The sequence below is a fragment of the Rattus norvegicus genome, chromosome 20 (genome assembly GCF_036323735.1).
Source record: "Rattus norvegicus strain BN/NHsdMcwi chromosome 20, GRCr8, whole genome shotgun sequence".
Classification (NCBI taxonomy): Eukaryota; Metazoa; Chordata; class Mammalia; order Rodentia; family Muridae; genus Rattus; species Rattus norvegicus.
The window spans coordinates 9,582,827-9,610,188 of record NC_086038.1 but is presented as its reverse complement, the minus strand read 5'-3'; the positions used below and the strand labels follow the sequence as shown (position 1 = coordinate 9,610,188).

General features: G+C 51.6%; 1 protein-coding gene and 2 long non-coding RNA genes across 3 annotated transcripts; 1 reads left to right on the top strand and 2 right to left on the bottom strand.

The window, feature by feature from the left end:
- Window positions 1–5,470: 5,470 nt before the first annotated feature.
- Wdr4 (WD repeat domain 4) lies at window positions 5,471–21,657 on the top strand. The gene is made up of 11 exons (NM_001399044.1): window positions 5,471–5,598; window positions 7,287–7,355; window positions 7,971–8,114; window positions 14,078–14,234; window positions 14,827–14,939; window positions 16,766–16,826; window positions 17,327–17,425; window positions 18,135–18,199; window positions 18,762–18,945; window positions 19,408–19,477; window positions 20,843–21,657. Exons 1-11 carry the CDS (start codon window positions 5,510–5,512, stop codon window positions 21,028–21,030), a joined length of 1,239 nt encoding a protein of 412 aa, NP_001385973.1. The 5' UTR covers window positions 5,471–5,509; the 3' UTR covers window positions 21,031–21,657.
- On the bottom strand, window positions 14,876–20,904 carry LOC134483878 (uncharacterized). The gene is made up of 2 exons (XR_010061033.1): window positions 20,764–20,904; window positions 14,876–20,585 (listed from the first exon to the last, which is right to left on the bottom strand). It is a non-coding gene; the product is annotated as an uncharacterized LOC134483878 (long non-coding RNA).
- LOC103694394 (uncharacterized) lies at window positions 21,297–24,544 on the bottom strand. The gene is made up of 2 exons (XR_010061035.1): window positions 24,460–24,544; window positions 21,297–23,903 (listed from the first exon to the last, which is right to left on the bottom strand). It is a non-coding gene; the product is annotated as an uncharacterized LOC103694394 (long non-coding RNA).
- Window positions 24,545–27,362: the final 2,818 nt, after the last annotated feature.

Sequence of the window (27,362 nt, the reverse complement as noted above, 5' to 3'; positions counted from 1 at the left end):
GAATCCATGCTCTTGCGATGTGGTCATGCAGAATAAACTATCTCTTATTTCCTCGGAGGTGGAAGTTGTGGTTCTTTGTTTGTTTGTTTGAGACAACCTTTTTTTTTTAAGATTTATTTATTTATTTATTTATTTTCTTTTTTTCGGAGCTGGGGACCGAACCCAGGGCCTTGCGCTTGCTAGGCAAGCGCTCTACCACTGAGCTAAATCCCCAACCCAGATTTATTTATTTTATTTATATATGAGTACACTGTAGCTGTCTTCAGACACACCAGAAGAGGGTATCAGATCTCATTACAGATGGTCCTGAGCCACCATGTGGTTGCTGGGATTTGAACTCAGGACCTCTGGAAGAGCAGTCAGTACTCTTAACCACCGAGCCATCTCTCTAGCCTGGTGGTTTGTTTGCTTAGGGTTTTTTGTTTTTGTTTTTCTTTTGTTTTGTTTTTTGTTTGAGACAGAGTTTCTCTGTGTAGCCCTGACTGTCCTTGAATTTGCTCTATACATCAGGCTATCCTTGAACTCATAGAGATCCACCTACCTCTGCCTCTTGAGTTTTGGGACTAGAGGTGTGTGACTGCCCGATTTATATATTTATGTATTATTGTTTTAGATTTATTTATTTACTATATATAAGTACACTATAGCTGTTCAGACACACCAGAAGAGGGCATCAGATCTCACTACAGATGGTTGTAAGCCACCATGTGGTTGCTGGGATTTGAACTCAGGACCTTTGGAAGAGCAATCAGTGCTCTTAACCACTGAGCCATCTCTCCAGCCCCGACTTATTTTTTTTTAAGTCATGCAACTCTGGCTGTCCTGGAACTCACAAGAGATCTGCCTGCCTCTGCCCTTCATGTGCTAGGATTAAAGGTGTGTGCCACCATACCGAGTTACGATTTACTTAGTTTTATTTGTATGGGTGGGTTGCCTGAATGCATGGCTGCACACCATGTGTATGCAATACCTGCCAAGATCAAAAGAGGGTGACAGATGTCCTGGAACTGGAGTCTTAGACAGTTGTGAGCTGCACCTGGGTCCTGGAATTGTCTCTGAGTTGTCTGAAAGAGCAGCTAACGGTCTTAACCCCTGGGCTATCTTTCTAGACTTCAAGACTGAATTTTAGGGCTGGAGAGATAGCTCAGCAGTTAAGAGTACTGACTGGTCTTCCAGAGGTCCTGAGTTCAATTCCCAGCAACCACATGGGGGCTCACAACCATCTGTGATGGGATCTGATGCCCTCTTCTGGTGTGTCTGAAGACAGCAACAGTGTACTCACATATACATAAAATAAATAAATCTTTAAAAAGACTGATTTTTTTAGATTTATTCATTTATTATATATAAGTACACTGAGCCATCTGTCCAGCCCAAAAGACTGAATTTTAGTAGAGACATTTAAACAGAGCACACACCATGATAGAAATGATGAAAAGATTCACCACAGCAGGAAGCCTCCATCTCCTCTGTGGTGACTCCATGGTACCATAAAGACGGTGTAGGAAACAGGGACCACCATGAACTTGGCCACAGTGGTAGGAACTGTTGGGGAGAACACATTGTCAGTGGATTTGTATCTCTGCCTGGGCATTCTGGTTAAACCCAGCCGGCACACAGCTTACCTGAAGCCCCAGGAGCAACGTGCAGCGACCCCTCCTTCTGCAAGGACAGATAGCCACGTGCCCGGATAGCTGGCAGCGTCTGCTAGCAAGTCCCGTGAGGTAGTGAGAAAGAAGATGAGATTCAACATGGAATTTGGAAGAAGTGCTGGATGCAAGAACAGTTTACAAACCTGCATCTCTAGAGAGGCAGGAACAATTACAAAACATAAATTTAAAAGACCTCGTGGTATTAGCAAAACCCCATATATTGTGGTAAGGATATATTTAAATGTTTTGTCTATGCCCTTAAAGGATGATAAGATAGGGCTGGAGAGATGGCTCAGTGGTTAAGAGCACTGACTGCTCTTCCAGAGGTCCTGAGTTCAAATCCCAGCAACCACATGGTGTTTCACAACCATCTGTAATGAGACCTAAAACCCTCTTCTGGTGTGTTTGAAGACAGCTACAGTGTACTTATATATAACGAATAAATAAATCTTTAAAAAAAAAAAAAAAGGATGATAAGATAATGCTGAGCTAAGGGAAAAGCTATTCGCGGTAGAGCCAAGGTGGCTTTCGGCACAGTGTAAACATGCTAATTTTATTCCAAATGGCCTAATACATTCAATTATTTCCTTAAAGATTTATTTATTTTATATGAGTACACTGTTGCTGTCTTTGGACACAGCAGAAGAGGGCATCAGATCTCATTACAGATGGTTGTGAGCCACCATGTGGTTGCTGGGAATTGAACTCAGGACTTCGGGAAGAGCAGTCGGTGCTCTTAACCACTGAGCCATCTCTCCAGTCCCACATTCAATTATTTCCTAATCAGTATCTGAGCAGGGGCCCTCTGGGGAATTGGACGATTGAATTGTCACAATTATGTGAAAGTGGGGGAAAGGGATCTGAACAGTTTAGTGGTGAGGGAGGAGGGAGAGAGGAGGGGTAGGAGGAAAAGGAGAGAAAGGGGGCAAGGACACAGGCAAAGTATAAATCAACAAAACTGAGCCTGCTGCCAGAGTGGTTATTTCTTGGGGGGTCCTTGTCTTAGGGCTTTGATCTGTCAGCAGCACACAGCAGGATCCAGGGAGGAAGCCACAGCGACAAGGAAACTTAATTTTGTGATTTAGGGTTTGTTTGTTTGTTTGTTTGTTTGTTTTTCCTCAGAGACAAGGTTTTTCTATGTAGCCCAGGCTGTCCTGAAAAGAACTGCCTGCCTCTTCCTCCAGAGTGCTGGGATTAAAGGCACGTGCCACCACCTGCCCAACTGGTTTTGATGTATTTTTTTTAAAGATTTATTTATTATATATGTACACGGTAGCTGTCTTCAGACACACCAGAGGAGGGCATCAGATCTCATTATAGATGGTTGTGAGCCACCATGTGGTTGCTGGGATTTGAACTCAGGACCTCTGGAAGAGCAGTCGGTGCTCTAAACCACTGAGCCATCTCTCCAGCCCTTGATGTATTTTTAAAATTTGTTTATTTTTATAGTCTCTCTCTCTCTCTCTCTCTCTCTCTCTCTCTCTCTTTCTCTGTGTGTGTGTGTGTGTGTTTGTGTGTGTGTGTGTGTGTGTGTGTGTGTGTGAATTTGTGCATGTGAATTAGTGCTCATGGAGGCCAGAGAGGGCAACAGATGCTCTATAAGAGGATTTAAAGGAATTTGCTACCTAGATCAGGCTGGCCTTAAACTTGGAGCCACCCATCCCGGTCCTTTTATTTTTAATATTTTCATTGAGAATGTCACACATGCATATGATTTGTTTTTGACAAAGTCCACCCGCCCACCCATTACTTCCCTGTCCTAGTCACAACTATTCCTTCCCAATTGTGTATTTATGTGTGTGTGTGTGTGCACTTATGTGTGTATGCATGTGTACATTTGTGTGTGTGTGTGTGTGTGTGTGTGTGTGTGTGTGTGTGTGTAATTCACTGAGTCTACTTAGGGCTGCCAGTAAATGCAAGGATGTGGAACCTTCCACTAGATCATGGGTCATGTGGCTTCTCAAAGGTCGTATCTTTGAAGAAAACCCACTCTCCCTCTCCCAGAAGCTATTAACTGCCAGGGACTTCTCAGCTATACTTAAATGAGAGCCCATCTCTTTTTGGAGGGGGGTTGGGGTGAAGTTAATACTGAACAGCCTTCCAGGAAGCTTCAATAAAGCACCACCAACTGATGCAAGGCAAACTGGGTAGTTGTGCGTGGCTTAACACCAACAAAGGCTCCTGAGTTCCAGATTTCCTAAGGGCAGGAAGGGGAGAAAATCTGCTCAAAGGTCACGTTCTTCAAAGTAGCCAAGAAGGTTCCGGAAAAGGAATGGCACCTAAGAGGGCAGATCTCAGGCCCAGTGAAGGCGTTACCTGCTTGTGATTACTAAGAACTCTGCCCAGTGGGCTTCAGAACTGGGACAGACCAAGGATCCTGTGCTTTGCCTGATGCCACTTTCACGTCAGTGTTTGTCTTGAGTGAGCTGTTGCCTAAATGGACGTTCATGCCTGTGTGAGGGCATGGTGACCGGGGAGGGGGTGGGGGTGGTGGTGGTGGTGGTGGTGGTGGTGGTGGTGCCTTAGCATTAGATCATTGCTCTCTGTAGCCTGGCAAAGGGCTTCCATTTCTCCTTGCTATGATGTTTGATAAACTCAAGACCTGGCTTCTCTGATACAATTTAACTTCACCCATTATTTATCTTAATTACATTTGTAGGCGGTGGTCTCATTTGCACAAGTGATTTTTTAGTTGTTTGTTTATTTTTTTTTTTCTTTTTTCTTTTTTTTTTCAGAGCTGGGGACTGAACCCAGGGCCTTGCGCTTGCTAGGCAAGCGCTCTACCACTGAGCTAAATCCCCAACCCCTTGTTCATTTATTTATTATTTATTTATGTAAAGACAGGGTTTCTCTGTCTAGCCCGGGCCATTCTGGAACTCAATGTGTAGACCAGGCTGGCCTCAAGAGATCTGCCTGCTTCTGCCTCCCAAGTGCTGGGATTAAAGACTTGTGCCGCCACCTCCCAGCTTCCAGAAGTAGTTCTCATCAATCCATGCTGTTAGACAGATGTTGTGTAACTTGCTCAAGTAAAAACGAAGAGCTGTTCTGACTCAGTTTGAGGTAAAAATGGAGCCAACAACGGCTGCTTTATAAGATGGATTCACCGGGGTTGGGGATTTAGCTCAGTGGTAGAGCGCTTGCCTAGCAAGCGCAAGGCCCTGGGTTCGGTCCCCAGCTCCGAAAAAAAGAAAAGAAAAAAAAAAAAAAAAAAAAAAAGATGGATTCGCCCGGAGAACCTCCCAGCCTAGAGATAGCAATTGTACACAGTATAATAAGTGTGACTTTGAAATAGGTTTCGGGTGTGTTGGGTGGGTGGAGCAGATGAACCGTCTCTTTATGAGCTGTCTTGGGGGGGTCTACACCCAACCAAAAGAGACCACAGCATTCTGGACGTCGTGAGTCACTGGGATGGATGGAACGAGTCTTTTGGTGATCTGGGGAGGCACACCGTTCGATACACACGTGTGACAGTTGGGGTCCAAGACGTCTTTGTCTTTCATAAGGACCGTAAGTAGCACATTTCCAGCGATTTGTAATCACACATGGTCACATATTGGGCCTGGCCATCCAGTACTAATGTCACGCAGGTTTTTTTTTTTTTTTAAAACGGCACAAACTGAGTACCAGGCTCTGTCCAAGAGGAACCACCTAACCTGACGGGCGGAAAAGTCAATCAACGCGAAAGGCACGCGGGGAATCTATAGCATCAGCACCTCCGAGGTATTCAAATGCGACCTCTCCCTGTGCGCATGCTCCTGCCCCGCACGCCATTCGCGCGGTGCCGGGTGACGTCACTGGCCGGCGCCACCAGGAAGGGCGCTGAGCGTCGCACGTGTGCGGAGGCGGCGGACGGGCCCATGGCGAGCTCTGCGGGCCTGGCACTGTGCGCCCAGACGCTGGTGGTGCGAGGAGGCAGCCGGTTCCTAGCCTTCTCCACCGCGAGCAGGTAAGAGGCTCGTGCTGAGGGCGGCGAGGCCGGAGCGGCCATGTTCCGTGTCTTCCCGGATTCCTCGGCGCCCCTTCACCCGGACCTATAGCCCCATAATCTGCACGGCAGGTCCGGGGCGCGCTCTCGGTTTAGAGTAGGGGCACTTCCGGACTTTGTGGCGCCTGCGCGGCGTCGGGAGGGCTAAGTCACGTGGGTGTCTCATTGCCCAGGCTTCTGGGGGGTCCTGGCTTCAATCCTGACCCGTTTGGAATCTTCCTGTTGAGAATCATGTATTAGGGAACCCTGCAGGTTCTTACTGAGCGCAAAACGTGCTCCTTCTCCCTCATCTGCGTCCAGCAACCCGGCTTTTGTTGCCCTTCGAGTTTTTTTTTTTCGGAGATGGGGACCGAACTCAGGGCCTTGCGCTTCCTAGGCAAGCGCTCTACCACTGAGCTAAATCCCCAACCCCCTTCGAGGTTTTTAACCCGACACCTTCCAAACCCAGGATGCTTGCGGAGCCTGAAGTGGGCATCTCCCTAAAGGCCCTTCACATGACATAACGTTTTGCTTTGTTATTTCTGTCCTTATGTATACGTCGTGTTCGGTGATAGTATTCTTTGAGCAAGTAGTTGATTACCACCAACCTAGAGAATCAGTGGCAGTCCGTGTCGGCTTTTTTCCCCCCTATCCCGTTTAGCTTCGGTACTTAGATGTTTGAAGATTAGGAATTGTTCCTCAGTTTGTGCCTTTTGGGGAATGCCCAACAAAGTTTCGGACTTGGAAGATGATTTCTCTTTCTGCGGTTAAGTGTTTAACTGGAAAAGTCTTTGATAAAGCCGCTTTATGGGTTGTCAATAGTACCAGATGCTTTAATGTGCTAGGTTACAGGTCAGAGCAAAAGAAGGGAGCTTAAGTTCTGATTTGGAATGTGATTCTCATCTGAGTAAGGGCCAGAGGCTCATGGGGGCAGGTGAGACTTGTTTCTGAATTATGTAAGGACAACCTCAGCGGTTTTAAATTTGAGAGCAAAGCTGAGTTGAAAACAATTATCAGAGGGCTGGAGAGATGGCTCATAGGTTAAGAGAGCTGGCTGTTCTTCCAGAGGTCCTGAGTTCAACTCCTAGCAACCATATGGTGGCTTATAACCATGGATAACGAGATCTGGTGCCCTCTTCTGGTATGCAGGCATGCATGCAGGAAGAACATTACATATATAATAAATAATTTTTTAAAAAGAAAATATCAGAATGGGTGGGTGGCCGGGGGGGAGGGGAGTGGGGGAACTGGGGTTCGCTAGTGGACACCTTTGATCCCAGCACTCAGGCAGAGGCAGGTGGATATCCCAAGTTTGAGGCCAGCCTGGTCTACAGAGTGAGTTCCAAGACAGCCAGGGCTACACAGATAAACCACCACCATAACAAAAAACCATATCAGAACATAATTTAGAATTAACAGGTTGGTGGCTGGAAGAAGACTGCATTGATTCCAGGCTTGCACCGCCATGCCACACTGAACTGATTTAGAACAGGACCGTGCCGACTGTTCATGATGTATGCTGACAGGTTAAGCAGTGGCAGTCCTTGGCTCTTCTCTGTCATGGATAAGACCCATGATGTAATGACAGTGATGTGTTTTTGTTCCCAGGGTAAGATGCAGTAATCATGTGTGTTTGTTAATAACTGCTCATGCCTATCTCTTCCCTTTAGCGACGATGACTGCCTCTTCTCGTATGACTGCAGCACTGCCGAGAAGAAGTCCGTGCAGGAAGATAAAGGGTGAGATGGTGGGGAAGCATGGTCGCTTGTGGTTTGAGCGCTGAGACCGGTGAGCCTGCTGAAGTCCTGGCTCCTGTTCCCTTGTTGTGCATTCCAGTTCAGAAAGAAACATGGAAGCAACTTGGACTGTGGGCATTCAGACTATGTGGGACCTTCCCGGGGAACTTTTAGGTTCTTTTGTTTTAATTTCTTTAGTACTCATTTTTGTTACTGGCTCCTTAAAGTAAGAGTGACCGTTTCAAACGAAATGCACTGAGGGCAGGTGTGGGGAGTTAACTAATTGAAAGGTAAGAAGCAGCGTGTGACTGTTTTGTGTGGTGGCCTGGACTTGTGACTCAGTGTGTCATGAATTTTATCAACCCCTGCTTCTAGCCTTGGATTAGTCCATGTCTATGAGGGCTAGGCCACGTGATCGCTGAGAGTCCTTCCAGCCCACACTGGATATTAATTAGCATTTGTGTTAGGTTTCATGCTTGGGTCCCCTTAATCTCTCATCATGCTCTGGCTGCACGAAGTGCCTGACCACGCGCCTTCTACTTACCTGTGTTAGAATGGACAAGCCCGGCAACTCACACGAGGCCTAATTGTTTTCCCTTTCTTCCCCTGCCCTTTCAGGGAGGACGGACAGCCCGCAGACAGGGGGAGTGACACGATTCTGGCGTCCACCTTCTCCAAGTCTGGCCGCTATTTTGCTTTAACTGATGACAGTAAGCGTCTGATTCTTTTCCGTACAAAACCATGGCAATGTCTGAGTGTCAGGTATGAAATGCTAACACCGAGTCATTAAGATGTCCTATGCACTCCTAGTACTTGCATGTCAGTAGCCATAGTGACAGTAACCACTGTAATCAGCAGCTAACATGACGTACCAGCCATGAGTGAGACACTGATCGCAGAGCTTTACGAGTATTAACTGAGTCCTAACAGCATGTGGGGGTGGCATGGGCTCCTCTCTCACGTTGGGTGGTGTGGGGGTTAAGTGGGCAGTCTAGGGCTATTCAGTTGGGAGAGGCTCTGTAGAGGCCCCTGTGGCTGCAGCGCCAGCACTCAGTGCCACTGTGCCTTCCTGCTCTCCACTTTGCTGCAGCCTCATGCCCAGCAGGCTGGGGCTGTTAGCTCACGACCCGGGCTTTGGGGAAGTAGAAGCGGGTGGTGTGCATTTGTAAGCTAAGGTGATGAGGTGCAGCCTTGTGTGTCTGAGGAGAAGATAATGGACAAGCTAGCTGTTGGGTGAGACCAGCAACTGGGCAGGAGCACGGGTGGCTCTAATGGTCCTCTCCCCAGGAGTTCCACAGGCAACTCTGCATCACTCACTGTTGTTTCTGAAGGCGGTGTGCAGGGAGGGAGATGGAGGTGGCCATAGTAAGGAGTAGGAGACCGTGTGTGAATCTGTGTTTCCCGAGATGCTGCCCTTTCTCAGAGCCACCTTATCCCTGAGCGTGGAGGTGGGTGTCACTGTGGTACATGGTGCTGGGGCTCAGACAACCAAATACAGATGCTCTGGGTCTCCTGAATCTCTTGATTCTTCTGTGGCATCAGCCCACCCCCATCCCACCCCCACTGGCTGATCTAACCAACCTTGAGTTTATCCATCAGTGTTTCTGTTGCTGTTAAATCCCTGACAGAAGCAGCTCAGGGAAGGAGGGTTTGTCCTGGCTGGTCGCTCAGAGGATGCGCTTTCAGGACAGGTGTGGTGCTGGTAGTGTCAGGATGCATGAATTGGGAAGGAAAGGCGTGCCAGGCCGAGCTCACGGTGCTGATCTCTGGGTATGTTAGGATTCGGAGAGCAGGGCTGGACAGTGTCTCTCATGGTCTGCCCTAGGGCCTTATATTTGCAGCTAGGCCTTATCTCTTAAAGGCCCTGCAACCTTCAGAACCACACCACTGCTGTGGATGAGGTGTTTAAACACATGAGCCTGTGGGACATCACACACTCATCCCACCAGGATAGCTGTGGGTGTGACATTTGAACTACTGATGCTCAGAAGTGTCAGCTGAGCTTTTTGGAGTTTTAGTTCATCCTGTTTCCTAAGAGATGAGTTTAAAAAATCAAAAACAAAAACCCCAACTCTGGCTATTAGGTGGTATCAAGAGCGTACATCCACTCCGCCCTCTCTCCGTCAGCTTAGAGAAAGAGGCCTGAACCGCTGCCTGTCAGTGCATAAGCTCTTGCACCTTAGACGGGTAGTAGGTAGGCACTGTTTAGAAACAGCACAGGAACTTAACAGGACACTCAGTGTGCCAGGCTTCCTCAGGCCCTCCCACAGACACAGGCGACTCCAGCAGGACGCTGGCTCTCTGTTTTTAAATTACTTATCTGCGTGTGCTGGTGTGTGTGTGTGTAGTATGTGTACCTACATATGTGTACCTACATGTGTGCTTGGGCCACTTCTTCTGTCATGTGAGTCCTGGGGATAAGACCAGGGTCCACTGGCTTGGCAGCAGGTGCCTTTGTCCTGGAGCCCACGTAGGGCTGGACATGAGGGCGTGCCTCCGTAATCACAGCCCTCCAGCAGGATGGCAGCTAGACACAAGAGAACTCTGTAGGTCGCAGACAGGCTAGCTTTGTGTATGCAGTGGCAAAGAACAGGAGCTGCTGTTCACACAAAATGAAAGCAAGGGTACTGCCTGGGGTTGCCCTCTGACCTTCACGTGTGTACTGTAGCACACGCATGGTTGTATCCTCACGGGAGAACCCACACTTATGCACAGAAGGTTTTTAAGAGAGTGTGATGGGGACCTTGACCGACTGCAGAGGTACGCACAAGAGTCACCTGGTCACCTATGACAGCACAGGCTCTGGTGTGCCAGCCTGGGACGGGGTGGGGTGTCTGTGACTTGTTAGTTAGGTGCTGGGGACACGGCCCCTCGTGCTCAGAGTGTGTTCTCCCTCTGGCCTGCACTCTTAGCCCCCAGTATGTGGCTCACATAAGCTTACATGGTGGTTGTGCCCATGGGCTGTGGGCTGCACTTGGGTGTGAGCTCAGACAGACTCTGACCTTTCGTTTTTAGATCATGGGGGTGCACAGCTGGCCAGCAGCTCAGCTAGGGGACTTGACAAGGAGACCCGGCGCCTCCTAGGATGAAGGCGTATGGGAGAATGCAATGTCGTTGCCATGTCTTAGAAGGCAGCAGCAGTAGTGCAGGCTGCAGGCACGGAGAGGTAGCATTTGGGCGGGCCCACAGTGTGCTTGTCTGTGCACACGGAGTATGTGCATGGTGCCTGAAGAGGCCAAAAGACGATGTTGGAGCCCTTGGAACTGGAGGTCAATGACTGTGACCTACCACACGGGGCCTCTGCGGGAGCAGCAAGCTATTGAACAGCCGAGCCATTTCTCCAGCTCCTGTGGGGGTTTCTAAGTGTTTTCTCATCACTTGGCATTCTCAAGTCCTCCATCTCAACTGCCTGTGAGGCAGTGTGGCTCTCTGCACGCTGGACAGTCGCTTGCTCTTTGCGAACTTCTTTTTGTATCTTTCAGGGGTTTTGTTGTTTTTTGTTTGTTTTCAGCAAGAGGACTTTCAAACTTTTTACAGAGTTGTAAGAGCTTTTTGGAAAAAATTTCCAAAATTGAGAAAACAACTCCTTTGGAATTTTGGGTTCACGAAGTTAGTAGGGCAAGGTAAAGTCCTTCGCTCTCTGTCTGGTGGGAAGTCTGACGGCAGGGCATGTGTAGGTGAGCATGGGAAGGGAAGGGAGAAGGGAGGTCTGATCAGGAAGGCAGCAGGCATGTGGGAGTGGAGGTTGCTCAGTCCCCTTTACACTGGAGGCTGTCATACTCCATACTGTGGTGTCACTGTACTTCGTGGGCACAGATCTCCTTGGACTCTGAACCTGTTTCCTTGAGGAGACCACCTTTACACTCCTGTCGTGCAGCCTGGCTCCAACAGTTGCATTTTGTTTGTTTGTTTGTTTTTCTTTTTTCTTTTTTTTTCGGAGCTGGGGACCGAACCCAGGGCCTTGCGCTTGCTAGGCAAGTGCTCTACCGCTGAGCTAAATCCCCAACCCCAGTTGCATGTATTTGAGTTTGTGTGTCCTGCACACCATTGGGGAGCCCCAGGCTGCTCTGGGCTTCCTGGCTGAGGCCTGGGTGCTATCCAGCTGCTGCCTTCAGTCTCCTTTCCGTTCTCTCTCTTCTCTTTCTCCCCCTCCCTCTCTTCCTCCTTCCTTCCCACCTTCCCTCTTTCCTCTTTTCTTTCCCTTCCTCCCTCCCTCTTCTCCTTCCTTCCTTGGTTTCTCTGTAGCCCTGACTGTCCTGAAACTCCCTCTGTAAATCAGGCTGTGCCTTAGTCAGAGAGGGCCAGGTTTAAGGCATGGGCCACCACTCTTGGCTTCTCCCCTCAGTCTTATGTGGGGGAGTTGTGGGTGACAGTTCGTCAGTTGAGAATGGTAGCCATATAGACCAGAGAACAGGGTTTGCCTTTTGGGCCAGAGACCAGGGTTACCAGCTAAACATGAAGACACAAAAGGACAATGAAACCTTTAGTTTTGGTGGTGTTTTATGTGTGAGAAGTTGGACTATTCTAGAAAGTGTTCTGCAGAAAGTTGTAACAGCACAGAGGAAGAGCCTGTTTGCTCTGCACTGGGTTGCTGGGGATATGAGTTGACAGAGCTATGGCTGGACTGCTGTGGCAGGAATTTTGAGATCCTTAGTGCCTGGCAGGACATAAACATTGTGTCTTTGAAGGATGGCTTGGGGCAGCACCATATGTAAATGGGAGCTTCAGAGCTCCTCAGGGAGACACATTGGCAGAGACCAGCCTGTTCCCTCTCTACTGGAGCCCACCAGAGAGGAGAGGCAGGACTCGTTGTTCTGTGGAGCTCTGGGCTGCAAACCCTGAGACCAGAGGATTAGGGAAGTGCCTAACACCTGCTGTCACGCAGTCGGGTTCAGTGGGGCTTCTGCCTCAGCTCCTGGAGTTCTTCCCTGCATACTTCTCGTCTGATGATTGGACTTGGGTCCTAATTCCAGGCTTGAGCCCACAGCAGATACCTTCCTGGTGCCTCTATGCCATAGTCGGAGAGGTTGGCAGTGTACCATGAATGTGTCTGCCTGGAGCTGTGTAGCAGCAGTGTGGCATGGGAAGACTCATGTAGGAAGCAAGTTCTGGGCAGATGGAGTCCTGTGCGTCACTGTTGGTGGTTTGTCTTGACCTGTGTAGAGCTTGTGCTTGAGTTTGGCACAGTGGCACATTGAACCCATTAACACAGACGCGGTTGCTAGGTGGCTCAGGCCATTTGTTTTGGTTCATTGGCCCCAGAGCCTAATTGTCTCTCTCCTGTCCTCCATTGTGCCCCTCTAGAGCACCTACTCTGCGGCTGCGCAGACAGATAGAGGAGAGCAGCAGTGCAGCCAACCCCTTCCCTTTTCTTTTTGTCTCTTGTGGATACTGTCCTCAAGCTTCAGGCTCTGTCTCAGGCCTGCATGTGGCCAGCCCACTGCTGTGAGGGTGTGGGTCCTGTCTCAGGCCTGTGTATGGCCAGCCCACTGCTGTGAGGGTGTGGGTCCTGTCTCAGGCCTTCGTATGGCCAGCCCACTGCTGTGAGGTGTGGGTCTTGTTCTGCCCCCAGCATTAGCTCCTCAGCAGTGGCTACTGCCAGTGCTGAGCAACAAAGGAAAGGGAGGCAGGGTTTCTGTGGTGAGGGTGTGTGCACTGCAGAGCAGGCTTAGAGCGATGGGTGACATTACCAGGGAACACCATCTGGGTGCCTTCCCCTGGGACCAATGCTCCTTACCTGGACCAGCTTGCAGCTTGGACTTACCATGGGGCCTGGGCCAGGGAGTGCTGTGATTTGACATGGGTTGATTTAACAGATTTAAGTGGTCTCCAACACTGTCCCTATGTCATGTACTGGGAATTCTGGCTGACTCATGGCTGTCCTGTTGCCCGTGGCTCACGTTGCTCTGGGTATGAAGGGCACCTACAGCCACTTGAAGGTCTGACAACCTGATAGTGCCCATGGCCTTCCTGATTCTAGACTCAGACCTAGCAGCAGAGTCACAGATGAGGTGGGCTGAGGTGGGTTGGGGGTAGGTAGAGCCAGGTGGTCCTGCTGGTGGGGAGATACCAGGGCTCTGGGGTCTAGAGAGCATATATGCTTTGTAGCATAGCTAGCACTTGGGATGTCAGGTGTGTGCCTACCTGTCTTTGTTTTTGTATTAGTTTTTTTGAGACAGGGTTTTTCTGTGTAACCGTGGCTGTCCTGAAACTCACTGCCCTAAACTCAGAGATCCACCACTTCTGCCTTCTGAGTGCTGTGATCAAGGGTGTGAGCCACCACACCCAGCTATGTCTTTCATTTTTTGAGGGGGAATTGTAAAAGTTAAATAGGTTGAAGGCATTGTTTGTTTTAGCTGTGTGTTTGGGGCACCACCTTCTGCAGTGTAAGGAGCAGATTCTCTGTAGACTTAGGTGCTCCTAAGCCCATCAGCTCTTAAATCAGAACTGTTAACACACTTATTACCCCCAGACCTATGGGCCTAGATGTGGTCAGCCTGCAACCGAGCCAGGCTGTGTAGGAGAAGCCTGCGTTACAGTCCCATTGGCCACTTGGAGTTGAGTGGTCAACAGCGAGAGCTGGGTGTGTGCTACCCTTTGCACTAGGTGACGTCAAAGCCTTGTGCGTGTAGCCATTTTAAACTGGGACCATCTCTGGCTTTAGGGTCTGAGGAGGGCCTGCGCTGACTTGGGGCCCGAGGCAGCTCAGCTCTCTGACTCTGCAGGACGGTGGTGCGGAGGTGCACCGCCCTGACCTTCACAGCCTCCGAGGATCGAGTCTTGGTGGCTGACAAGTCTGGAGACGTCTACTCCTTCCCGGTGCTGGATTCGGGTGGATGTGGCAGGCTGGAACTTGGGCACCTCTCCATGCTGCTAGATGTGGTATGTGGGAACACACATGCAACACTGCATGGGCAGGGCCAGGTGGGAGAAGCATGGGGATCCCAGAGTAGGAGGCTGGAGTGGAACTGACAGGCGAGTGATCCTCATTCTGCACCTCTGGTCCTCAGTCTGGGCAGTGTAGGGTAGTGGTGAGAGCTACTTGGCCTGTGGTCTCCCCTCTAGGGTTTAGCTGTGACCCTGGCCTCCAGTCTGCAGAACTGGGGCAGTCCGAGGTGGGTAGCATCAAGGGCTGTGCGCAATGCTTAGTATGGCTGGCTGCTGCTGTCCAGAGTGGGGGCTGGGAAGGGTGCAGCAGGCATGAGTGGGTGGCATTGGACCTGGACTTAGTGTATAGAGGGAAGGGCTCTGGCCCTGATTTAAGCTGAGGAATGGGAACTGGGCACTTCTGAGGACCCTCTCACAGTAGAGAAGCTCCTTCTGTCCCTGCCAGTTCCCATTGCCCTTCCAAGATGCACTTCAGCTCCCTGAAAAGCCTTCAGGGAAGCCTGGAGAAAATCCAAGCATTCCGATGATATTTGCAAGGCCACCCAGTGAGTGGCTCTCTTTCTGTCGCCTCTGCCTGGTGATGTAGGCTGTGAGTCCTGATGACCAGTTTGTGCTCACCGCAGACCGGGATGAGAAGATCCGGGTCAGCTGGGCTGCCGCCCCACACAGCATCGAGGCTTTCTGCCTGGGCCACACGGAGTAAGTGCCACCCTGCCCCTTCCCCAGACAAGGAAGTCGGGTCTAATAAATGAGGGTGGGCCAGGGCACTGGTGCTTGGGTATACTGGTAGGGGCTTCATGCTAAGGGATACTTGGAGGCTCCGATGGCCGTGTCAGGCCCATGGCTCCCATAGATGTGAGAGCTGCAGAAACCCAGGGCTGTGAGCTGTGGGAAGCCCAGGGCCAGCATAGCTCCTGGGCTGGTGCTGCTCAGCCCGTTTCCACAGTCCACACTGCAAACTCTTCCGGGCCCAGGGACCAGTGTACCCTGGTAACTGCAGGCTGTCGGGAGGAGTTAAATGTCTGGGTCTCCGCCTGTGCTCTCCTGGCAAGTGATCTTTGGTGGAGAAAACTGCTCTTTGGCCAGAGGTTGATTGCAGGGTGCACAGGGAACAGCACTTAGTGTGTCTGCACTGAACGGAAAGCACGTTATTGCAGACAGTGGGAAGGAGGCCTGGAAGACTTCAGTTCTGAGCTGGCTCTTGACTTCTCCAGTGGGATGCAGAAGTTGGCCTTGAAGAAGGCTATGTCAGTCAGCTTGTACCTTGCCACAGCTTAGCGCGGCTTGTAGTTGTCTCAGAGAATGCGCTGGGTTCCGCTGAGCCTCACTCCAGTGGGCGTGCACTCCTGCCTCAGGTTCTTGTCACATTGTGGTTTGTGGAACTGGTGTTTATGTGGCAGCCCTTTGCTCCTCTTTGTCATTTTCTGTTGGTGCTGCCTACTTCCTTGGGGACTTTACCCCTCTACCTTCTGCAGGAACCTGTCGCTTGTGTACAGTGACTTGAGAATGAACTGTACCTGTTAGCCCTTGGGGTTTCTGCAGTGCAGGGAGGGAACCCCCGTGGCCTTTTAGTTCAGCTTTGTGTGCACTGGTCCCTTCTTAGCTGCTGAGGACTTGGGGGTGACTTAGGGATGCACACAGCTTATTCCTCTTGGAGGGCTTAGGACTACAGCCAGGGCCCCTCAGATGGCAGCTGCAGGCCAGGCCTGGCTCAGTTGGCTTGGTATTGAGGTAATGGAGATGAAGGGAGCTATGTGAACCAGCTTGTGGTAGGAGGCCTGGGTCTTGAGAAAGATAAAGTCTCTGATAAGGGCTGGGAGAAGGGGCTAGAGAGATGGCTCAGCGGTTAAGACCAATGGCTGCTCTTCCAGAGGTCCTAAGTTCAGTTCCCAGCAACTACATAGTGGGGTGGCTCATGATCATCTATAATGGGATCTGATGCCTTCTGACCTGCAGGAATACATGCAGACAGGACACTTGTACATTAAAAAAAATAAAAGGAGCTGGGAGAAGGGCAGCTTTCTTGCCTGCACTGGAGAGCATGTGTCTGGCCAGGAGGATTGCAGGGTAGGTGTGGGGTTCCTGGAGAGTCAGGTGCTTGCTCAGGTGCACGGCTGGCGGCATAGTGGCTGCTGTTGTCCTGTGCAGTTGGAAGCCACAGAACTAGGTTGGGTTTTGCAGCTAGGAGTTTCTGATTGGTTTCCTGGGGGCACTGGTATGGACTGGCTACACAGAGGCCTCTTGGGGACTTCTCTGGTGCTCAGTAGTATGGCTTTCCTCTTCTCTGGTGCCCTGCCCTCTGAGACTCACTGACCCTGCATGGAGGCATCATGCAGAGCTGCACGCGACAATGCTCTGGCAGAACTGGGCCCTGCCACCCTTGGTCCAGATGTAATGTCGGGGACACAAACGTGCCCAGCCATGTTCTTAGTACCTGCTGGTATGGGAGGGGTGACCGTGTTCTCCCTTTCTGAGCAGCTCGAGGCTCCCTCCCATGCTCTGGGTGACTTAGCCTTGCTCCGCAGGTTTGTGAGCCGCATCTTTGTGGTGCCCAGTCATCCTGAGCTGCTGCTTTCTTCCTCCGGGGTAAGTTCCCTGCTTGCTGCTGGGTGCTCACAGCAAAAGAAAGTGTCCAGCCCCTTGTCCCCAACTAGGATGCCAGGTCCACCAGTTTCTGTTGCTTGTGGCCACTAGAGGGAGTGTCTTCCAGGCTCTTAAAGTGGCCCCTTCTTCAGGGCTGTGTGCATAGTTGATGTGTGTTTGCCTGCCTGGTCCCGGCACAGCAGGCGGTGTGAGTGGACTTTGCTCAGTAGGCTGCTGGCCATCTTGGTTCCTTTGCCTCTGTGCCATGGCTAGGTGTCTTGACTCGCCTGTCATCCTGGAGGCTTTCTTAGGTGTGGCACAACTGCTTAGCTTGCGGTACTCTACAGAGAGGGTTTTCTTCATAAGGGAGCCCTAGCTGTCAGAGGGGCTCTGTCTGCACCCAGCTATGTTCAGCGTCCTGTTTCCCCGGCCCTCCCCCAGCCTTTGTTGCTTCTGGGACAGGCCTCTTGAGCCCACGTGCTAACCCTTCTGTCTATGTACAGGACGGCACCCTGAGACTCTGGAAGTACAGAAGTGGTTGCCAGCTGCAGTGCTGTGACCTGGCCAGCCTACAGGAGCCTGGCGAGCATTCAGTCCACAAGGTAGCTTCATGCTCATCTTGGGCACCCCGGTGTTTGCCAGCCATCTCCTATTGCTCTCATTATGGGAAGTCATCTTAGTGTGTGACTTCTTAGGGCTTGGGGGACACACACAGGATTCCCAGTTCTGCAGTGCCTGATGGAAACAGTTCACATCGCACTGCGTGTGTACACAGGGGCTAGCTTACAGAAAGGCCTCCAGGCACACTTGAATATTAAAAGATGTTGGCAGACAGCCTCACGATGTTCTGTCAGTGTTGGTGGCATGCCAGCATTCTTTGTGCTCATGGATTCCCCTGGTACCTGCTGTACCCATGATTCCTCTAGCATCAGGGATGTTCCCAGATTGCTTAGCTTAAAATTGGGCCAGCCAGTGAGAGGCACATTCTTTCCTACACTTCGTGAAACTTGGGGCTTTCAGAATCTTCTATGTGCATCGCCTCCTGTCCTGGGAAGCATGGTGGACAGTTGTGTCTTTATCACAGCCTCTCTTCCCGTGTATCCCTGCTTTCCCACTGTCAGAGGCCTGCGGGGAGAGCCAGGGTCAGGCTGAGGACAGGGGGGTTGGCTGCTCCCCTCCTGTTGATTCCAGAGTGTTTTGGTGTACTCTAACCCTGCGTGGGCATCATACGGGATCCGTGGTGCCCGTGCTCTTTTGCTCCACTGAGAAGGAAGCACAGGTGGCCTGGCTAATCAGCTGCTTCCTCTGCAGGGGTTGGCTGCATCCAGGATTGCATTCTGGGGACGGGAGAGCTATGTGGTGCTTCTGTGTGAGTGGTAAGAACAGGTTTCACTGTCGGTGACGAGTTAGCACCTATGGGGCAGATTGGGGGGCTGGGTATAATCGAGGGGCTCCCTCTGCTGCCCTGCATGCTCTCCTGTGAAGCTTGGGGATGCTCTTTCCTTAGACGTTAGAATAGTACAGGTTTGCAGAGGAGAGAACCTGGCCTTCTGTCCACACCTGTGGTGACCCCCAACCATAGTTACTTTTGTTGCTACTTTATAACTGTAACTTTGCTACTGTTAAGAATTGTAAACGTGTGTTTGCCCATGGTATCAGGTGACCCTTGTAAAAAGGGTCATTTGCTACCTCCAGGGATCACGACCCAGAGGTTGAGAAACACTTACATGTACACTTAGAACCGTGTGGGTGGCCATCTCATTTGTCCTGTATTAGTTCTTGCTATAAAGCAAGTTGCCCCAGAACTCAGACCACAAACACGTACCATCCCCCAGGGTTTGGGTGACTCAGCGTCTTCAAGGTCGTAGAGGCAGGCCTAGGGCTTGGATGTCACGTGCTGCTGTGGTGGTGACCTGTCTCTCTCTCTCTCCTGGACAGTGTCCCTGTGGGCTTCGTCTTCCAACTTGATGCCAGCAGACAGCAGCTGGTGTTCAGACAGCGGCTGACTTTCCCTCACCGGGTGTGGGATGTTGTATTTGAGGAGACTCGGGGCCTGTGGGTTCTGCAGGACTGCCGTGATGCCCCTCTGGCGCTCTGGAGGCCCATGGGCAGCGAGTGGCAGGTGAGAGCATGCAGCATCTCCGTGTTCTGAGCCTGTTGTCCTGGTGGGAGCGGCAGGGTGTAGATGAGATTTCCTCACAGCCTTGAACCTCTTCTGCTTGATCACAGCAGGTCCCAAGGCTGAATCTACCCTGAGGCAGCTTGTCTGCCCTGGCTTGGGTACTTACCGGTTCCTGTGTACAGGAGGTTGAGTTGCCATCAGTGATGGGTCCCGACCCCATCTCATCCCACACTGCTGAAGGCAGCGCTAGGCCTCGTGGGTGTGCAGGCCCTGTGCCCGGGGCCCTGCTGAGTACTGATGTGCAGGGGAGCACTGGGGGACATCCCAGCCAATCCCATAAGGCTTTGGGTGGGGTAGAACAGCACTGGGAACTCTGGAGAGCTTCTTGGAGGTGCCTGTGCCCGGGGGTGTCCCTGCCAGGCCTCTGCCTGCTCTGAGACCCGGCTGACTTGTCACCTGCAGGCTGCTCCTGACGATGCTGTGTCCCAGAGACTCTGCAGCCATCTCCGTGAGAGCTGGGCCATGCTGGAAGGTGAGAACTCTGTTAGGTGTATAATACATCTAAGCTCTGCTACTGCGAGTGCAGTGAGAAGACCTGAGAATAGGACTCGAAGTCCAGCACTCAGCTGCTGCTTGGGGTGTCCTCTGTTGTATTTCCTGGCCAGAGGATGCTCATCCACGCAGAACCACCCAGACCCAGTCTTTATGAAACAAAGGATTACTCAGAAAAGATGTTGCAAAGCCAATTCTTAGAAACTAGTGTTCCTAGACTTCCAGGGCTGTGCCCTCTGAAGCCTGCAGGCTCACTCGCCACAGGGCCGTCCAGTGGGCGTTTTCTCAACTGAGAGCCCATCTTGGAGCCTGACTGGCTTGTGTTGAATTGAAAGAAGTGTGGCAGGCAGGACAGGCTGCTCACTCTGAACTGACTGCAGTGTGTCCTGTGGCCCAGGCTGTGTTAGCAGTCTGGGCCTGCAGCTGCTCACCCCTGGACTTCTGACTGCAGCATGTGTCAGAGACAGCCTCTGCAGAATGTGGGCTGAAACTCAGGCTGTCAGGCTTGGCGCAGGATCCTTTCCCTCCTGAGCCATTCTGTTGGCCTCCCACTGTACTTCCTCATGCTCTGCCCGGCCAGCCCCTCTGGGTCTTCTGGGCCTTGCTCAGTCCGGTCGTTGAGGGTTACCTGTGCAGACTCAGATCAAAGTCTGTCTTCACAGACGCTCCACACACAGATGAGCACATGTGGATAGGGCGGGGAGGAGCACCACACTAGCCTGTGCATCCTGAGCCTTGGCTGCTGGAGGTCGGGGACCACACCCACCTGCAGGGTAGGGTGACCTAAGGACACTCTGTAGCATGCAGCTGGTTGTCCTTGGCATGTACCTCACCAGGGTGAGACTGGCTGAGGGGCTCTGCCCGTAGTACCAGAGCTTAACACTCAAGGAAGCCTCCTGCAGTGTTGCCACCCAGAGCCATGGCTCGCTGGAGCCTGTGGCCTCCGTAGACCACCTGCCATCCACTGGTGTTGACTGACCCTGGCTGGTCTTAGGTTCCCCTTGGGCAGGGTCCATTCCCACTCAGGAGGTGGCTGCAGGATTTAGGCCTCACTTCTGTGCTCCCCTTGGTTCAGGACCTGCAGCTGACTTTATCAGTGAATGGGAAAGCACAGACCAGATGTCAGCAGATCCCTTGACCCTGCTTCCCACCTCTATCCCTTCCCTTCCATATTCTGTTGGAACAAGTCCCCAGGTCCAGCCCAAGCGTGGATCCCAAAGGTTGGGTCACATGAGGTGTCAGGGAGGTAGAATTCCGGAGACCAACCTGTGAGAGGAAATAGGTCTGGCCCCTGGGCCATGTTCCCAGTCACTTCACCTGGCATCTCTTCTTGTCCTTGTCATAGGCTCTGCTGGTGCAGATGATGGCTTCCGCAGCCTGTACAAGGCCACCTTTGACAACATGACCTCTTATCTGAAGAAAAAGGAAGAGAGGCTGAAGCAGCAGCTGAAGAAGAAGCGGCAAAGGAGCCCCCACCCAGGGTCCCCAGAACAGACCAAAAAGGCGTGCCCAGCCAGGGCAGTCAGCCCTTAGCTGCTGACCTCGGCTTGGTCATCTCATCCCTGGGGCCGCACGGCCAGCTCTCCTCTCCCTTCTGTCTGGCTTATCCCTCAGGGAGATCGTGGCAGCTCCGTCCCCACCACGAGCTCAGCAGCCTCTGGTCTCTAGAGACTGCCTCTGCCACTGAGCACAGTCTCCTGCCCAGCGGCAGGGAGACAGACCGTGTTAGCTAATGAGTCTCTATTAGCTGTGTGGAAGCACCTTCACATTGAAGGATACGCTGACCACAGCACCACGCACGACTGTCAGTGCCTAGAGTGGTGCCCTGGGGATCTCTAGGGAGGTCTGGAGTAGGCAGGACCTGCCATCACAGGGTGCCTTCGCTCCCTTGGGGTTGGAGCCCTGAATCACTCACGTAGCTGCTTGCTGTTGTGAGGCAGATGGTACTGTTTCTCTGTAGCCTCAGTCTGGGGCTGAGCAGACCAAGCAGGCTTCAGGGCTGTGAGGGTGTGGCCTTGCCGGGCCAGCCTTGTTTACAGGGAATGACTGGTGACCTCATGGGTCTGCTGCTTTGACCTCTGCATGCGCTGCAGAACAGAAGTGAGTGAAGAGAATACACAGCATCAATAAAGACAGCTTTGCATAGCTTTCTGGAATGTTCAGCGGCCTCCAAAGCTGGTCCTAAGACAATGGCTGTGGGCATGCTGCTCAGATGACACGGCTTTTGGTGGCTAGAGGTGTCAGCTAGCTCTGCCCACCCATGCTGTGTCCCAGACCAGCTGCAGGGAAACCATCCCGGGCAGGAGAGATGCTTGGCGAGTAAGCAGCTACGGAGAGAGAAGACCCAAGTTCAAGGCCCCCCCTCCCCCACAGAACAAAGGCAGGGCAGAACTAGCACCCTGTAACCCTGATGCTGGGGTGGCAGCCTGGTCTAAGCAGTGACCTTTTAGCAATAGGAAGACAGCAGTGTCATCCTCTGGCCTCCACGTGGACATGCACACATGGTAGGAAGCCTTGTGGCCACTAGCAGCTATATTGTTAAGTCGGTGGTGTGCACAGAGCAGGACGCTCACTGCTATAGGAGCTAGTGTTATGCGTTGTGAACACGGAGATGTTTGGTCCCTGGATAAATGCATATGCAAACCTGGCTGGGTCCTGTGACCCAAGTTCTAAATAGCTGGAGATAATGTTTCATGACCATGTAAGCTCAAGCCTGAGGGCCCAGGAATACAGCTTTGCTGAGACAGTGCTGCGTTCACTCAGCCCTTTGGTCCTGTGCTACCCACATGCCATGTCCAGCCCATGCCTGCAGGGCTGGTCCTCACAGGGCTACCATGGGCTGTGGAACAATGCAAGGAACCATGAGAGACCAAATGCATGTGTTGCCGAGAGGCAGCTGAGGTCCCTGCTGTCTGGCTCATAGGCCCCGAAACAGCCACACAGTCAGTGAGGGGGAGTCCTCGTGTCCAAGAAGAGATGGTGCTTTCATGATGGGGTCATTCCTGAGATCAGCCAAACAGCAGTGAGCAGCGCATGGGCCCACCCCAGTCCTGTCTCCATAGTGTTCATGATTGTTTCCACCTGACCGTGACACCATTCCACCTGTGGATGTCCCTGGGCCCACTTACCTGTGTGAGTGTGGCCAATGGAAGCACTCAGGTGTGGGTTAGAGGAGGTTGTGGACCTCCCATGTCCTAGCTGGGCCGGAGCTGACTGGCAGCAGGCTCCTGCCTACCCTCTGGCTTTCCTGGGCCCTGTTCCCTTCAGCGAAGCTTCTGAGCTTGTAATCGGGCCTACTTTCAGGTGCCTTAATGCCCGCAGGCTGGGTGCACAGCATCGTGGTGGTTTTATAGGGCTCTGCTAGCTAGTAGGCTAGTCCACATACCTACACTTGAGGTTGTTCCAGAAGTTTCTTCCATAGTGGAGTGAGTGGAGCCCCATTCTTGTTGGGACGTCTATTTAAGGGGATTTGTGCCTTTTATCTCATTTTAGGCCACTCTGATCTGGGCAGTTCATGCCACAGTTTCAGCTGTCAGGACATATTCACCTCCGACAGCAGCTCCCCACTTCCTCCGTGATACCTTGTTGCCAGGGTCGTCTATGTGAGGCTGCCTGCTAGTCTCTGATAAGACACTAAGGCAGTTTATAGGAGATTAACCGGCCTTACAGTTCCAGAGGGCTAGGGACCATGCCGGTGGAAGGGAGGCCATAGCAACAGGTAGTGGGAGCAGCAGCTAAGCTCACACCTTCCACGAGCAGAAGGCAGGGCACACTGGGAATGACGCATCTCCAACAAGGTCTTAGTCCCTCTACACATCTCCACCCCGGGGACCATTCCCATCCACACCAGTGCGCAGAGCCCTCCCTTTTGTTGGTTTAGACTTGGCCTCGGTACCCCTAAGCCCCCTGCCTCATCCAACTTTATCTTCGTTCCTTAGTACCTCATCGTCTGCACCTAGCTTTGAGAGAAGTCCCTCGCCCTCTGCCCCACCTCTCACTGACTCAGTCCCTCCGCCGTGCTCATAATTCTGTTTCATTATGATGGGAGGTCATGTGGCACACAGCTGAAGTGGATACGAAACAACATGCCAGTCCCACCACTGGGATTCACATGTATGAAGGTGCCCTCAGGATCAGGCAGTTGCTGCTACTGGGACTCCACACTCCCCATGTACTTACCTACTAACACGGGCAGGCAGTCTGACCTCTGCCTACACTCCTGTACTTGGCCGCTTTCGCTGAAGCCTCTGAGAAGCACACATTGCACGTGGCTTACAGTGGTCCATCTGTGGGGATACCAGTCTGCTCTACCCACAGGTACTGGATGGCTTAAAATTGTTGGCCAGTAGGAAGACCGCTGCTGTGAGCATTCGAGTTTCTGCTATTCAGTCCACAGGGAAGCGTTTCTGTCGAGTACAGAGGATCCATCAGTGTTTGTAGGAGATAGCACTACCAGGATAGCAATACCCCATATTCTTCAGATACTCAAGTCCCTTGCACAAGTGGCTTTTGTAGTAGACTCTATGTGCCCCTCCAACCCCCTGAACTCGATTTTGGTGCGGTGTGAAAATTCTCCCTTCAACCCGAGATCCTGAAGGTTTTCTCTAGTTTTTCCAAAAGGCTCCTGGTTCCGTTTCACTTTTGTTTTTCCAAGACAGGGTTTCTCTGTATAACAAACCAGGCTAGCCCCAAACTACCTATGTCTGCCTCCCAAGTGCTGGAGTTAAGCCATCTGCACTGCCACACCCAGCTTTAAGTTCAGTCTACTCTGATCAGATGTGAGCTCTGAGCTTCTGTCTTGACATCCCAATGAATTGCTTGTTTCCTTGGGTACAGTTCTAGATCGTGAGTTTACAGCCTTTTTCCCCCCTTAGACTTTACTGCCATGCTTCTGACCTGTAGATTTCTCCTCTGCTGTGTTCTGTGAGCTGAGTCTTGTCCCTCAGCTCCTGAGACCCTTACCTGCTTTGCTTTGTCGTCCTGGAGACGTGGACCCCCAAGATTTCTCCTTTGTTTGCAGGCACTGCTGAACTCTGCCACTAGAGGGAGCAAGAAGCACACCGAGGATGACGGGCCTTATTTGCCTGCAGTGACTTTTCTAGCTCTCCATAGGGAAAGGACTCCAGTGTGGGCCTTGGTTGTCAGCTCTTTGACAGCCCCACCATCCTGTGCGACACGGCCACGTTCAGCACACAGGTTCTGCATCTCAGATGCAGGGGATGCTCAGGGTCCTCAGCGTCTAAGCTCAGCACATCTTTGTGCCTGTCACACTGTCAGATTTGCTCATGGCTCCTCTGAATGACGATATGAGAGCTAGCTTTCTCCACTCTCTCTGAAGTGACTGGTTGGTAAGCACGCAATGACCGTGCAAGCCACTGGGTATGAGCTTGTTTTCTTACCTGCAAAATGGAAGTTGAGTAGGTCTCGGCGACTAGCCATAGGCCTGTTTGTTTTGAAACAAACAACTACAAAATTAAGACTTTGAAATGTCCCCCAAAGCTGTAGCTACAGAAGGAACATATCTCTGGATGCCAGTCCAAGGCTGCATCTGCCCTAAGACCAAAAGCTGACTTTTCTTTTTTTCTGGAGCTGGGGACCGAACGAACCCAGGGCCTTGCGCTTGCTAGGCAAGCGCTCTACCACTGAGCTAAATCCCCAACCCCAAAAGCTGACATCTTAACTTTATGCAGAGGACCAACTGCCCTGATATACACGAATAAGGACTAGGAGATGAAGAGCTGAAGAGCTGGAGAGCTGGCTCAGCGGTTAAGAGCCCTTGTTGTTCTTTGAAAGGACCTGGGTTCAATTCCCAGCACCCACATGGTGGCTCACAACCATCTGTTTACTCCAGTTCCAGCAGATGCCACATCCTTCTCAGACCACAGCAAGCACCAGGCATACACTCGGTACACAGATATATGTACAATGCAAAACACCCATATGTGTAAAATTTAAAGTTGACAACGACGAAGAAGATGGAGGAGAAGAAGGAAGAGGAGAAGAGGAAAGAAAAGAAAGATTGAAGAAAAGCTTTTAGCACCATTTATTTCTTTGCTTATCCTCAAAGACTTGGAAATGGGGGTATATAGGGTATGTGGGGCATGTGGAGAGGGCTGGGAGGGGGTGTTCTCACTCTGTCTACTTCCCCAATTTCATCTTAAATGTGCCATCCCACGTGGCTAGCTATGGATCAAATCCACATCTGCTCCCTTCCCATCCGGCCATAGCTTCTGGCTAGGGTCACCCTACCTCAGTTTCCCCTTTCCCATGTTGAAACCTGCCTGTGTTCCAGTCCCCTCGGGTCAAGTTGCCCGCTGTGTAGGTAGCACTGTCTGATATACAAAGGACATGGGCCATAAATGCCAGCCGCCTTGAATGCTCTCAGAACCATATTAAACAGCCAGAACTCAGGAGAAATTAATAAGCTCTTTAATTAAAGTAACATGGTCAAAGGCTATCATTTCAATAGGCAATTGATATAGAATTAATGAGATATTTTGTACTATCTCATTATCCTTGAGTGCTAAACCTGGTGGCTTCTCTGCCTCTTCTGGGGGCCTCGAGTGGCAGGCACAACAGCTCTGGCTACCTTCGCAAAGGAACTGGACTACAGACACAGGATGGCACAGGTACACAGTTACACTGAATCCAGGACTTAACACTGTCACCAAAGTACACCCGGGGAAGGCAGGATCTGCAGTCAGTGGAATGGCCCTGGGGAAAAGGAGGAGCTAGATAGCTGGGGGTCTTGAGGGATCTGGGAGCCAACCAAGACCATTGACTTTGCCTCTGGGTGTTGATCATCCCTGACCTCTTTCTCCCTTACCTTGCTCCAGGTCAGGGTTGCTTTGAGCAGAAAAACAGAGATGAAACTAGACCGGGCAGTCCAACGTGTAGGGGCGAAAAGTGCCAGAGGCTGGAGAAATCAGTGCTTTGGAGAATGGAAAGTTCTAGAGCTGGAGAAATCAGTGCTTTGGAGAATGGAAAGTTCTAGACGGCAATGATGACGACTGCATGGTAGTATGAATGAACTCTTACCAAACTGTGCCTCAGACAGTGAAAGTGATAAGTGTTATGTAAATGATTCCATACCTAGGCATGCTTGTCCCTGCATGGTTGAACCCTAACTGCAGGTGGCCATTTCTAGAGGATTCCGAAGGCACTGACAGGGAGTGGCCAACTAGAGGCAGTCCTGGTCCTCAGTGGCAGTGACATCTGGTCTGGAAACCCTAGGGACATACCTTTATGGGTGCTTAAGGCATGTAGGAGACACATACATCCTGACCTGTTTCCTGCTGAGGCAGTGCACTCTCAGACACTACCAGGCAACCCCCCTGAAGTGGGAGTTAAGCTGTTTTGCTTAAGAGGGTGATCAGATAAAGACACCTAATCTTGGCTCCCCAAATCCCCCAGCTTGTTGCCTTGCAAAGAGGAGTCTCCTCCCTCCCCTCGGACCACCCCCCTTCCCCTGGATGCCCCACCTCCTCGTTCCCCCAAGACATGGTTTCTCTATGTAGCCCTGGCTGTCCTGGAACTCACTCTGCAGACCAGGCTGGCCTTGAACTCAGAGATCTCTCTACCTCTGCCTCCTGAGTGCTGGGATTAAAGGCGTGCACCACCACCACCACTACCTGGTTACAAAGAGATGTCTTCAAAGAGAGGGACTGAAGAGGGCAAACCTCATGGGGATCTGGCTAAGCAGCAAGAAGCACAGGGCCAGTGAGCTCTACCACCCCACAGCCCAGCTACTCGGGCCACGACGGAACAGCCTTTTCAGGAAGGCAGTCAGACTGGATGGGGGACATTCTGGAGGACAAAGGGGGTGCCCTAAATGGTGGAGAGGGTCAGGATGTGGGTGGAAGCTT

Coding starts and splice junctions, on each gene's coding strand:
- Wdr4 (NM_001399044.1), top strand. CDS start 5,510: ATGGCGAGCTCTGCGGGCCTGGCACTGTGCGCCCAGACGCTGGTGGTG. Junction 14,235..14,826: donor TCTCCATGCTGCTAGATGTG/GTATGTGGGAAC, acceptor CTGGTGATGTAG/GCTGTGAGTCCTGATGACCA. Junction 17,426..18,134: donor GCGAGCATTCAGTCCACAAG/GTAGCTTCATGC, acceptor CTTCCTCTGCAG/GGGTTGGCTGCATCCAGGAT.